This window comes from Coffea eugenioides, chromosome 8 (assembly GCF_003713205.1).
Source record: "Coffea eugenioides isolate CCC68of chromosome 8, Ceug_1.0, whole genome shotgun sequence".
In the NCBI taxonomy this organism is placed as follows: domain Eukaryota; kingdom Viridiplantae; phylum Streptophyta; class Magnoliopsida; order Gentianales; family Rubiaceae; genus Coffea; species Coffea eugenioides.
Window position 1 is genome coordinate 44,617,468 of NC_040042.1, and position 13,889 is coordinate 44,631,356.

The 13,889-nt window shown below is 37.3% G+C and overlaps 2 protein-coding genes and 1 non-coding gene across 3 annotated transcripts; all 3 read right to left on the reverse strand.

Annotated features, from left to right (window-relative positions):
- Nucleotides 1-208: 208 nt before the first annotated feature.
- On the reverse strand, nt 209-2,969 carry LOC113779188 (molybdenum cofactor sulfurase-like). The gene has a single exon (XM_027324685.1). The coding sequence runs from the start codon at nt 2,436-2,438 to the stop codon at nt 501-503; it is 1,938 nt and encodes a 645-aa protein (XP_027180486.1). The 5' UTR covers nt 2,439-2,969; the 3' UTR covers nt 209-500.
- Nucleotides 2,970-4,896: 1,927 nt separating this feature from the next.
- On the reverse strand, nt 4,897-4,977 carry TRNAL-AAG. The gene has a single exon. It is a non-coding gene; the product is annotated as a tRNA-Leu (tRNA).
- Nucleotides 4,978-8,064: 3,087 nt separating this feature from the next.
- LOC113779859 (protein HOTHEAD-like) lies at nt 8,065-12,707 on the reverse strand. Its single transcript, XM_027325619.1, has 5 exons — nt 12,139-12,707; nt 10,301-10,942; nt 9,305-9,693; nt 8,430-8,995; nt 8,065-8,324 (listed from the first exon to the last, which is right to left on the reverse strand). The coding sequence occupies exons 1-5, from the start codon at nt 12,221-12,223 to the stop codon at nt 8,270-8,272; spliced, it is 1,737 nt and encodes a 578-aa protein (XP_027181420.1). The 5' UTR covers nt 12,224-12,707; the 3' UTR covers nt 8,065-8,269.
- Nucleotides 12,708-13,889: the final 1,182 nt, after the last annotated feature.

Below are 13,889 nucleotides of genomic sequence, written 5' to 3' on the forward strand. Positions count from 1 at the left end.
TCCTATCAAATTATCAAAACTTATTATATATAGCATGGATTGAGTGTGGATAACCCACAAATTACTTTTGTACGTGTTGCAAAGGTGCATGTATTTTTTTTTATTTGGGTAAAATCATTGTACTATTAGATAGTGTGTAGACGACTTGATTGGACCAATATTTGATTATGGCTTCTCAATACTAATAGAAGATGTGCCGATAATAGAGTAAATTCCTCAATATTTGATTACGGAGAGAGCTGCAATTTCAAGAGGACTACCAAGTAGTGTGAGAGCTCATGAGCATCCTTCTTCAGCTGGCATTTCTGAGCAATGACAAGAATTAAACTTCTGCTACCAAATGTAATTAATCATTGCTGAATTTCTGAACTATATTCTTGTAGTCAGGCAATCAAAGGAGTAAACAATTCATATGTGAAATCAAGGGAAAGAATTGTTGGAAAGTATGAACAACTTCTTCTCTGGGTAGCATGAAAGAATCAATAAGTTGATAACTTAGTCTACACTTCAACCGTTTTTTGATTAAGAGCCATGTATCTCCACCTTTCTTTTTCCACAAAATCTGCATCAAGAAACCTGGAAACAAAAGCCCAGAGCCGATACAAGTCCTCAAAGTTGGTCAAAAACCTAACAGAAGCTGAGACCACAGAAATTTCCGAATCAAATTGACCTCCCTTTTTGTTGTGCTCCACTTCTCTTCTTTCAGTGTTTTCCTTCTCTAATATTTTCTGCTTCTCTTCTTTATAATTGTTTTCAAACCCCACATGCTGCAAGAATCCGCATGCAAGAGAAACATTGTTTCGGTCAGCTAACTTCTGTACAAGAATTGGATCAATTTTGTCTCCTTTCCAGTCAAATACATTGAAAGCCACAGCCGGTGCTCGGTTAATGCTTATTTTTGGTCCGTAGATTTTAACTAAGGCAGCCCCATTTTCTGAATGTGGATGTCGAAGGCACAGCAATGCATTTACTACCCAGTTTATATGGTACCGATTTCTGCTACTGATCACAATTAGGCCTACTTCATCTGCATGATCTAATCCCCTGCATTCAATCGTTTCTGAGCTTCTTATACCACTGGGACTTGCATCATTTGAGACAACCCTTTTATCTGATATTAATAACTCGGAAAATGATGGTTCCTCCTGAGTTTTGCTGCCATCTTCTTTAACTTCCTGCAATTCAAAGGCTTCTTCACTTGAGCTAAAGGATGAGCTAAGCAATCCTGCTTCCTCTCTCCTGAACAACATTCCTAAGGTCACAATTTGATCTTTACTTTCTGTTTCAGAGATAGTGGATTGTCTAAAAAGGTTTCCTGTTGGGACAAGACTGACAACACCAATGCTTGTGGAGGATTTGTTTAGCACTGAGATACTAGACTTCTTCACGAATAAACAGCTAAAACCAGAAGGGTTTTCCCCAAACACCTTGAAGAATGAACAGACGATAAAGTCAGGAAGAAACAGAGTTAGCCCCAACGTCTCCATCTCCTTGGCTGCTAACGCGTCTGCATCAAGCAAGACATGCCAACCATTTTCTTGCGCTTTATACATCCATTGATAAGAATATGTTGCTCCAGTCATTCTTGACTGCAGGGGGAAGACAAACAATCCCCTCTTCTTCTTCTTCTTCTTCTTATTCTTACGGATCATCTTCCTAAGTTTTTTCGCATTTATCCTCAAACTAGGCCATGAGAACTTAGCTGACAATATTCGAGCTCCATTCTTCTTGGAGCTTTCAATCATTGCTTCTGTTGCTTCATTCTTGTAGTCATAGACTGTAAGAAGTTTGTGATTAGTCTGGAAGGGATATGAATCTGCCAAAAGCTTGAAAGCGGAGGCCTGGTTAGCAGTGAAAACCATGGAATAATCATCTTCAGAGATATTCATGTAGTTCATGATCCTTTTTCTCATTGCCAATTCAAACTCTGATTTTTCGCCACCGTAACGTAGTAGAGAGATCAAATTGACGGACTTGTATGAAATATCAAAAAAAGGTACTTCTGAAGCGGTAGAATCTTGTGGTGGTGGAGGAGATGAAGAAGTAGAGGCAATTGCAGCTCCAGAATACAAATTCTGTTGCTGGGAGTATGAGAAAAGGCCATTGCCAGTGTAGTCCAGGCAGACATGATTTGAGAGAGAGAGGTGATAGTACTCTTGTGATCTAATTTGGTCAACCGAATCTGTATTTGAGTATTGCGGGAAGGAATTTTTAAGGTTGGAATACAATTCTCTCAATGGAGGGAGAGATTCGTGATTAGTAAACGAGGTGTCTGGTCGGATTGAGGAACAAATTGCAGAAAAGAAATCTTGCTTGGGAGTGGTGGCAGTTCTTGTAAACTCGGAAGTGGGAGTAGGGGCCTCAGGCAGGCGAAGACAAGGATTTGAGCACCAACTTGAACAGGCTTTTGAGGCCTCTCTGACGCAAGGTACTTCCATATCACTCTTTAAGTTCTACAGTTTCTATCAGACTTCAAATCCTGCACTCCCTTTTCCTTGTTTTCCCTTATTTTCCATCTAACTTTGTGATAAATAACTCACCTAATGCAGCAGAAAAAAGTTTCATATGTGAAAGTTTCTGGAATGGTTATTGAATGCGTTACCGCAGGGGGAAATTTTCCAGCATATGCTGATTGACCATGTCTACCATGGATTGCAATGCCTTCCCTCTCACTTCTCAATGTCGTATACGGGGCGTTTAGTGCTTTCTTTCCTTTACTCTTTGTACTCTGAGATAAATCGGTCAATATCACCTTTCTTTGTTTTTGTCAACCATCATGTGAGGGCTATATTGTACATTTTCTTTCATTTCCATTAAAGGCGGATTAGAAAGTTCTCAGGCTAACAGGCACCTCCCCGGAGGAAAATCTTATGAAGCCGAATATTTGTCAGGATATAAGTTTCTTGTGCAAGTACTACTTACACATGTAGTTATGCAAAAATTGTATCATTCATGGGACTTGAAATCTCCACCTGATTGAATGCTTAAAACTTCCTAAGCCACCCATGTTTCTTTGGGATTTGAGACAGGTACCGTTGAGATTTTTGTGCGATTATTGTATTTTTTTTTTACATGATTTGATAGTAAATTTTATTCAAATACACAAACTCAATATATCAGTACAACCCATATCTCTAAGCAAATATTGAAAAGAAAACAACGAACGCATCAATTGCATCAAAAGCCATCTGTGTAGGTAACAATTAACATAGCCATAGAGCGATGCAGAGAGCTGAAAGTCTTCGTCAACATGCACTGAGATGTTTTACACCTCCAGGCATTGGTTCATATAATTTCGACCAGACAGAAAAAGTTGAGTTAGGACCATCGCATTGTATAGCCCAGCACATGTTCTTATCAGATTAGTCTCTGATTTTGTTTCATTTGGAGTAATCCAAAGACTAGTTCTTAGCCACTTCCGCATGGAATGGTTGCAAGTGTTTCACGTAAGATAGGAAAGCAACTTGATATAGAGCATCTTTGTTGAGCTGCTAGAGCGGAGCAAAGGACAAGTGGAAAGCCTACAAACATTTTTTTGTAGTGGCCGGCACTATACATCCATGCAGATCAGCTTGAAGCTTTCACTAGAATGGTTCATTATTGTACTCATCGTTTATCACAGCCACATAACACCAATAATTAACCCCTCGCCCTGAATTTGTTTTGTAGCTTACGCTATATATATTTATCTAAGAAAGAATCAGTTCACTACGTCAATTTTCAGAAGAAAACAGCAGGAAAAGAATTCATCCAACTACAAATGCACTAAAAAGCTGTAGAAGAATACATGTATGGCTATTGATTTGAAAAATTCCACACACACATCATTCTCAATTTGCATATTTTGCAGGTCTTTTTGGCAAAGAAAAAAAATATTATATCTGAACTGTAACATCAGTACATCACCAGACTGGCATTAATTTTGACCAATTTTCACGTTGTGGGTCTCTATCATTAATAATTGCTTCAACCCAGCTGCCATCCTGCCCACCTGAATCAAACTCAAACAGCCCTAAACATGAGGGATTCACGTGAGCCCAAAAGATGAGGAATTCAGTCAAGTCAAGAGTGGAACACCTTAATGATGATGATGATCATTTTGGATCCTACGGTTTGCTGTTAATTATGGTTAAATAGAATCCAAAACATCCCTTCTTCTAAGCCCTATATAAACTCTTATGTTGTGTAGAAGATTTTTTTTTTTTTTTTTTAACGAGTCAGACATATATCTCCCTGTCAGAGGGAGGATATCTACTTATCTGCATTAATCCAATTGTTTTCATAATTTAGCTTAAATTCAATTTCTCCAATTTGGGCTTGTCCAATCACTAATTTCAGTTCCAATATAGAAGAGAAAAAAAAACAGTATTGGTAACCTTATACCTTCATGCAGAGAGAACGTACATTGCAATGTAATCTCTGGGTCAAATGCTAAATTTCTTCCTTACGGCCAGCACCTTTCCATGCCTTTCTTGGGTTGCGAGAGCAAACAGGAAATGTAGACTTTCAGGACATGTATTGGACAATCGGGACATGTTATTCCACCATTTCACATTAGAAGTTCATATTTTGACATTGGCGATAAATGAACAATGATTAGTTACCAAATTACTCCAGATGTTATGAATATATTTGACTTTGGTGCCTGTGGAGCTGGAAAATAGCAACATATAAGGGCGACTGGGCGAGTGCAGTGTGATTGATTGCAGAACAAGTCTTTAAGGTGAAAATGCTGTGAAGATTCTTTGGATGATGGATTGAACTCAGGTCATGATGTTGCTTTAGAGATTGGTGGACCTGGTAGTGGACAAAATGTTACTGACCAAAGAATATCACCCATGGACCACGACCAACTGGAGACATGATACAAAATAAGCAGCAAAAAAAAAAATTCACTGTTGAGAGTGGGATTTGAACCCACGCCCTTTCGGACCAGAACCTTAATCTGGCGCCTTAGACCAACTCGGCCATCTCAACTTGCTGATGGCAGCTAGCCATAATAGCGTTAGATGGTTGCTTTCGGTCAATATCTTTCGTTTTTTAACCCCTCAGAAGCATCATTTATTACTAACTAACTGGGGGATAGCCTAAAAGGTTTTTTGTTTTTGTTTTGGGATAGAAAGAATAATTTTATTCAATAAATTTACACTAATGACTGAAAATGCATCAAATCAAACATTTGAAACGCTAAAATGTCGCGGGAAAACTTTCTTGGTTGACTAAGTTGAGAAGAAATAATACTTGTATGTGGTGACCCAATATACGATACCGTTTCATCTCATAACATTCTAGACGACCTTTCATATCTAGCATCAATGTATGAAAACTTGAAACAGGAAATATGAACAAGAGGGATTAGAATAGCAAATTTAGATGGTATGAGACCAAAATGATAAGCTTAGAAAATTTTGTCATACTCTAAGCAACATCTATAACATGTAATTTGTGTATTTTCATCATATGTAAATGCTTGAGAAATGAAAATCGAGTTCGTAAATATGTTCTCAATTTCATATATAGTTACATTTCATTGTTAAAGATATTTCACTTGCCCTATAAATTAATACTCCTAAAATCGAACTTCTCATTTCCTTTCATCCAATTATTATATCCTAGCTTAAATAATTATATCTCCTTTTTTTTTTCTACCTCCTCCATATACACATTTCTACTGAATGGAGTTGGCAATTGTTGAAAATTTTGATCTATAAATCCACACAAGTTGGCTACCTAAGATGGAGGAGACTGGACTAGCTAGATTATGGGCAGGAAATGGGAAAAGGGAAATTAAATTGTTATGAAAAGATATTCATGACAAATTAAAGCTTTACGTGAAAATGTTTATATTATCGTAATTCAATCTTCGAAGAACTAATCGGTTATTTTTGTGCTTAACTATAGCGTATTTGCTTCTTTGTATTCTATAATTCATGTTTTCTCTTCTTATATCTCAAAAACGAAATCTCCTCAAATCAGGAGTCTGATTTTACTCTAATTATTTTTCCTTTCCATGTATTTAAAGATCCACAAAAAAATAAAAAATAAAAAAGTTGCAAAAGAAGCATTACACAAGAAAACCATATGTCTGGTAAGTTGGTAGTCCACAAATACATTGAAACGGTACATTTGGAAGTCTAGGACATGTGAAATAGGTCATGTTTAGGTTACTAACATACAGGGAATACAGCACGTAGAGTTAGTTTTAGGTAGAATTAGTGCGATTATTATACTTTTTTTTTATGATTTGGTGTATATTCACATGAATTTATTGTATTTCATAATTTGATGTATATTTACAAAACTTTTATTGTACGTTAAGAAATACATTAAAATTATATGAATGTACACTAAATTATGAAAAAAAATATAACAATCATATGAAGCGCATTTAATGCTAACCGTACCTGCACCAAACTCCTAGCGTACCACCCACAACAATCTTTGCCTGCACTGCAATATAAGTGGGACGCTACCTGGAACTGTCACTCCAAATGGTTTCTTGAAAATTAACAAACTTTTACCATGAAATGGATAATCCGTGCAATCTTCGAGCTCCATAATTGATAAATCTCAATGAACTGCATGTAAGACTTTCAGAGCTTCAGAGACACACATGAATTAAGGAAACAACTAGATTTCTTAATTAGACTAGGCATAGTTAAAGATAATGCCTAGTCTTCCCGTTTGATCGTGGTCTTGTCTTTGCATGAAGAGCAGCAAGAAAGGGGCTATGTTAAGCTGAGAGAGTCCTAGGGCAACTCTCCTTTGGCAGGTTACGAAGAAGTTGGCACGAAGATTTACATGGATTCCAGCACTAGAACTCCATTACATGGATTCCAGCACTAGTACTCCATCAACTGCCAAGAGGAGATCTGCCCTAAAACTGGCTCGCTTATATATTTTCTTCAGTCAAGGGATGGACTTACTCTTTCTTGCATGCCTTGAAGGACCAAAACTGAAGTCTAGATTTATATATAGCCACTCTTTGCGTTTCCGTGTCTTCTGGAAATCGAATAAGGGGGGTTGTAGAAGATAGCATATGGCATATAGGGTTTTATGCCTTCGGATATACCGTTGATTATGCCTGCTTTTTACGCATTCCATGGCTCCATGTAGGGCTGCTTTTATCAGAAAAGGCCCCTTAAATGGCTTGGGAAAATGCGGGAGATTCGAGGCTGCATGATCCTGACTTATGGTAATGTTTTGCCTTTGTAGCTTTAAGCCTTTCTTTCTGTGTACGTACGTGGAGAAAGATGTACAGATATAAAGCAATCCAGAAGTGATGCCACTTTTTGCTTAAGACCCTCGAGACCCTAAAGGTATATCCTTTGTCATATTCTTCTGGTCTTTTGAGTCGGTTCAGAATTTGGGTTAATTTTGGATTGCAATTATATATCATTGAGTTTTGTCCATAATTCCAGATCACGTTGTGAAATTACACTCTTTATCTCAAGGCTTGTTTGTGACATAGTAGCAAAAGAATAATGACAACAGTTGGAAATCCGATTTTGGATATCAACTAATTAACGCAACATAAATTTTAAAAAATTAACAATAAATATATAGAATTCAAATATATCTAACAACCACCTATATACAATAATGTTACAGGCTAACAACCAAACATAAACATAAATCCTATATATACAATGTTACAGGAATGGAACATATTTGCTTAGTTTTACCATATTGTAACACTTTTTGTAATGTAATACATGTAAAATAAAAAAAATAATTAAAAATTACGTTTATGATGCAAGTAGAACAAAATTTAGAAATTATTTTTTAAGCAAATCTTGATAACCAAACAAATCCATTTTATGTTCACCTGGCATTAGTGATAAGTTGCTTTTGGGATAAGTTTCGGAGCTTGGATTGTATATCAATATTCATAGCAGAGACATGCACTAAAGTTTAGAATAAGAGGCAGGATAAGGCAAGAAATAGTAGTAGTATTATAGTCATTCCCACTAGTTCCTATGATGCCAAGCAATATAGATTTATTTGACTATATGTTCACAAAAATTTAAGAGTTCCAAATAAGTAAGTAAAAACTAGGAGATGTAAGCTAAACTGTGTGATTGATAGAATAGAACGGTAGAAAAGGCAGGAACACGGCATACAAACACTTCCCAAAGGTCATTTTACATAGATTTTTATGTAAAGAAATGCTGTATTGTTGTTTTTTCAGAGCAACTTTCACTTCCACATGCATGTAAAGAAAACCAAAAAAAAAATTGATGGCTAAGGAAAAAATAAGGAAATTTCATCAATTTGACTTTTCACTTGCAAGTCTCTCGTTTAGCATCGTTACTCCCATATATCTGCAGCAACAGCAAGTAAACATAGAGTCAAATCAGTAACACTTGAGAATGTTAACAAAAAATGGCTAGAATGTTATTCTGGAAAATTAATCCTTGCATTTTTACCTTCCCAGCATCATAACAGTGGCTTGAGGATTTGTTCCAGGAGAGTCATAAAATGTAGAGCCATCGATAACTCGCAAGTTATCCACCCCTAAAACTTTATAATCTTCATCAACAACTCTATTAACTTGACATCCTCCATGGTAATGCCAAATGGTCATAACAGTATCTTTACAGAACTGTTCCAATGAAGTTGAGGCATTGCTATGTTTGGGCAACAGGTTCACCGGAGAATTCGCGGTCATGTTGAGGAGGACTTGTAAGGTCAAGTCATCATACCTAAATTTGGAGAAAGATTTTGATTCAATTATGCTTTCGATGACCTTAATGCCATCAACACATCGTTGTAAGTCCTCCGGTTCTTGGAAATAGTTGAATGTGACTGATGGATTTGCATTTGGGTTCTTCTGCCGAAGCATTAAGTAGCCATTTGAGAGAGGACCCATGGTTTTTTCCAGGATGAATCCACCGCTGAAAGCTACTGCATCAAGTTTGCTCATGTCATCGATAGCTTTGGCTAAGGCTTCTGCGGTTCTTTGTTTTGGTGGCAGTGTGCTGAGCTGACCAATCTGCAAATGCAAAAGCAAACGAAAAAAGAAAATTTCTTCTTGCAACTTTTGCTCCAATCAAGTAATATTGAAGCTACTTATAACTCTTGAATTTCAAAAAAAAAAAAAAAAAACTCTCGAATTAAATTTAGTTTCAATTCCACATAGTAGACATGTTTACAGATTTTATTTGGTCAACCTAAACTTCAACCTAGTAAAATTGACTTTTGTGCCATTAATTACTACCATAAAATTACAGGACAATTGACGAGTCAACTTATACGTCTACCACACTAGGAGGATGATCAGTGAAAAAAAAAACAAGTGTACCTTAGGAGAGAACATTCCGAAGTCCCTGCTAGCTGAACCACCGGCAAAGTTTTCACCACTGGCAGCCTCAATATAGCTTCCAAAGCGCGTGATACCCACAACTTGGATGAGGGAAACCTCAACAGGGGAAGGAGATGGAACGTAGATGGCATTCATGGGGTTATCATACATGCCTAGGCCAACAAAGGGCTGATGATAAATCACAGTTATGTTGTGGTGTCTCAGGTGATCTTCTGGTCCTATTCCGCTCAACATCAGTAGTTGTGGGCTTCCAAGTGCGCCTGCTGAGACAATCACTTCATTTCTGGCTCCTGCTTTAAGGTATGCTTTGTGCTTGATTCTTGCAGCATCTCTGAAGATCACTCCATGCGCTAAAGGCTTTGATCTTCCTGAATGAACATAGCTAATTGCTCAGTTAAAAGTCAAGAAAGTGAAATGTAGTATTTGGTTGAAATTAATTACTTAAAAGACGACGACAGCTTTTTCTATCAAGAGATTGTTCTAGAGCTACTCCGCCTCTTGCATTAAACTTAATGGTCCAATTCCACAGTCCGAGCCTTAAGGTTACAACAATATGTCATTATAACCTCAATTATTATAATAAAATATATATATATATAAAAGGAGGCAAAACTAGTTTAATTAATTCTTTCTTGATTTTAATGACCTGTGCCGGCAATTGACAGCTTCTTCTTTCAAGGATTAATCATATAGCCACTCAAACATATCTAACTTTATGGTCCAATTAATTCCTCATGTGGACTTCCTTATCAACAGCTAAGGTGGTCAATTCTGTCCGGGTAAACAGACAAGTCCAATCTTTCCATTCTACACAACCCCCGCTTTTTGCAACTATGAAATAAAAATAGTATTTACTAAAAGGGGCACGCATGCATCGTTCTTGATTCCTCCCACCCACCCAAAAACAAAAGTAAAATAAAATAAACCTACAAATTAAACACAGATTATGCCATGACATGATATGCCTAAGGTCACCTTTGGTTCTGAACAAGATTTTGTGGACAGTTGCATGCAATAGCACGGTGAGCCCTTTAGGATTTGCATACTCAAGTAGGTCTGCAGCAGTATGTCTAGTACCGTTTTGATCAAAAATGGTTCCGCCAACCTTAGTCCCATACAAATGGTCATAGGTAAAACCGTTGTAAGGCCTCACACCAGACTCAATCAAGCCATCCCTCACAGCTGACTGCCACTGCTTCACGGGGGGTTCGAATGCAACCTTCTTCTCCACCCATTCGTATGACTCGTTCACCAGCTTCCCATCCCAGCCTAAATCCCTCACGTAGCTGGTGGAAGCACGCGAGTAGAAGCCCGCATTTAGGCAGCTTCCACCGCCTAGCACGCGAGCACGGGCGTTGATTACACCGTCTTCTGAGATGAAACGCTGAGAAGGGGAGGACGGAGAGAGGTCGGACAGGGGTGCCCCAAATGCATTGAGATTGGTGATGTTGGGATTGCCATATGGTGAACCGCCACGTTCGAGTAGGAGGACACTATAATTTTGAGAAAGCGTGGAGGCTAAGGGGCAGCCGGCGGTGCCTCCGCCTATAATGATGTAGTCGTAGAATGAAACATCTGGGGCTGAAGTTGCTTCATGCACAAAAGTGTAGTTTGGAGCTGTAGAAGGAAATGCACACCATTAGCGGACAATGGTTCTTCATGTAAATCTTGCGACTACTTACAAGTATAATTGCTAAATCAAGATGTTGATCGGCAATTTAATTAATGTGTTTTAAATCTGTGTACTACTAATACACGAGCCAAAAGAAGCATTAACATCAAATCAAGACAGTTACTTTCACTGAAGGGTTCTTTTCTTCCCTTCCTTTTTCATTGATTTCCCAGCTGATTAAAACTTTTCACGCAGAACGAAATGTAAAGGGAAAGTTGATCTAAGTTGGAACCTAAAATTTTGTACGCACAACTCAATGGTCAAAGACAGGCTCGTGAGTTTGTTGGCTCTAATTTTATCAGAGTCGATCATTTCAGAAGAGGTAGTTGGATGACCATGAAGTTAAGACATCCTTTGTACTAACCTATAAATGTTAAATAGTGCTAGTATTTGCCGAGATAACAGTTGACCGGAATCCACCAAGAAAATTAACGCCTACATGCTGAATCTTTTACACGTTCTAAAAGAGCCTTTTACACTTTCTCTTTTGTTGACTAAAGAGGGGCTTTAAATTTCATACAGTAATTACCAAGAAGAAAATTTACTGCAAAATGACAAAATCAGTATTTGATTTTGAAGTTAAAAAGTAATAAAAATAGCAGTGGAACATGAATCCAGCACATTCACACAAGAGCCAAACGCAGTGATGAAATGTACTACGCGTACCTTGTGTCTTGCTAAAAACTTGCTGCCAAAAACTGAACAAAAAGTCAAAACAATACCGCCATTAAGAAGATCATTCTTCCAATGTAGCCAAATAAAATTACTCTCTCATTGTATGGATCCATTTATCAACCGATTCTTCGTACAGTTCAAAAGTTGCAAATTTAATGCAGCTTTCCCTTATGAATATCTCACTTATCCATTTATCAACCGATTGTCATTAATTTCATATATAGAAGGTACCAACGAGAAAGAAGCTAAAATAGCAGCATTGATAGGAAAATTACTAGAGACCGAATAACTTATAAGAAACTTGAGTTCTTGGCTTCATCAAAATGCAAATGTATGAAGTTTCTGATCAAACTTTGGGCTTCATGCACATGCATGTAACAGAAGTGCTTTACAAAATTGCATGTCTAAACCAAAAAAAAAAGATCAAAATTAAGAAAAGAACAGATAAGGAGGAAGAGTTTGGTACCTTTTTCAGATAAACAAAAGCCATGGAAAAAGAGGATGCCAAGAATTGTAGCAGCAGAAAAAACTCTCCAGCCCTCTAAACCCATGAAGAAAAGTGTGGTTGTTCGATCCACAACTCCGAAAAGCTCAAGTGAAGACTTGAAATTCTGTTTCTTTGCTTTTTTAAGGTGAAGACTTGAATTCAAGTGGAAGAAAAGGTGAATGTTATCCTATATAAGCAAATACAAACCCTTTAACAACAGAAAGCCAACGACCTTGACGGCAATAAATTTGAGCGTACAAAGACTATTCCTTCTTTTGGCTGCGTCGGCTACCAATTATCATGCACTGCCTATTTAACAGTGTCTAGAATAGTAGACTATCGGAGAGGAGATGAGATTTGTTGATGGAGTAGCCAAACTACCCAAAGCTTCGATAGAGCTTTCAAGAAATGTGGGTGATGTGACCTACACTCAAGGCAAAAAATTTGAGGCTAGATTTAAAAGGAAGCAAATAATACTAGTAGTAATTAGTAGTCAGTTTTAAGTCAAAACTGTTCTAGAAAATCCGATGCCACAAAAGAAATGTGGTTTCTGTTTTATCGTACATCTGTTTCTTGTTTGTCTGCCTTTCTTCTCTTAATTTTAATCGCAGAATAGAAGAAGAATGCAAATGGTGTCCATTGTTCCTTCTTTTAAAGCTGGGAAATGGTTGGTGGGTGCTAGGGGGGTGGCAGGGACGAGAGAAGTTGGATGGCAGTTGGACTCGACATTAATGGTTGCACTTATACAGTAATAAGTGGCCTAATTTTGTGCAACATGCAACTCTCAGCCAATCCTTTATTCATTTTTTCTTCCAAATCAATTGCAGAAACCAAAGAAAAATGAAACAAGTAGGGCAAGAGATGTTGCATTGCATGTCGTCCTTTCGAACTCAGTTTGATTTGAAGTTAACACAGTGATATTTCATCTTCAACTGGGGCTTATTAACATTTTGCCCAGATATATCTTCGAGCCTCTATGTTATTTCGTCTGTGTAGTTTATTAGTGAGTGACTGATTGCTGTCTTCAGAACTTACAGATCTCACGGAAAATTGTCTTTCAAACTGTTGGCTCAAATATAGCGGCTGATTCGATCAAGACTGGATGCCAATATGTTTCTGGCCCAGAATAATATTTGATCCCAGAAATAATTATCTTATTACGCTCTAAGCAAAGGCTCCGACCTGGAACAATTACAGCTGTAGTCCAGTACCACATCCAAGGCGCATTAAAAAGTGTACGAAGAATCTCTATTGAAAGAAGCGATGTTCTTCAATTTGGGGAACTCTGTTCCCTCTCTAGAGCTTACATATTCTCTGTCTAAAATTCTGAGTACTCCCTCCATCCCACACTCTACTTTGATAGTTCTTTTTCCTTCTTCGTCTATTCTAAATTGGAGTCAACTTTCTAATTGAAAATTGTGATTATCTTTTAATTTTTCTAAAATACCCTTATTCAATGTAAGATGTTATTACTATAAGTGTTTTTATCGGTTTACTCCCTTAAACTATACCCCAACTATCAGTTTAGTCCCTAACATTAATTTTTAGTCACTTAAGTCCTTGGACTAACGGTCAAATGAGAAGTCATTTTATAATTCACGTAAAAAGACATGTTTAGATCCAACTTAATTATAAATGGACAAATATACCCATAAATTGCCCTGCTAATATGTGAGAATTGCTTCAATTTGGAAAAATTCGCATGTTCTTATAATTTGGAAAATTATGAA

Bases quoted from the DNA above. Each gene is read 5' to 3' on its own strand.
- LOC113779859 (XM_027325619.1), bottom strand. From the start codon at position 12,223: ATGGGTTTAGAGGGCTGGAGAGTTTTTTCTGCTGCTACAATTCTTGGC. The intron at 10,943-12,138 runs GTACCAAACTCT...TTCCTTCTACAG, and splicing joins CTTTTGTTTATCTGAAAAAG to CTCCAAACTACACTTTTGTG. The intron at 8,996-9,304 runs GTACACTTGTTT...TTGCATTTGCAG, and splicing joins TCGGAATGTTCTCTCCTAAG to ATTGGTCAGCTCAGCACACT.
- LOC113779188 (XM_027324685.1), bottom strand. From the start codon at position 2,438: ATGGAAGTACCTTGCGTCAGAGAGGCCTCAAAAGCCTGTTCAAGTTGG.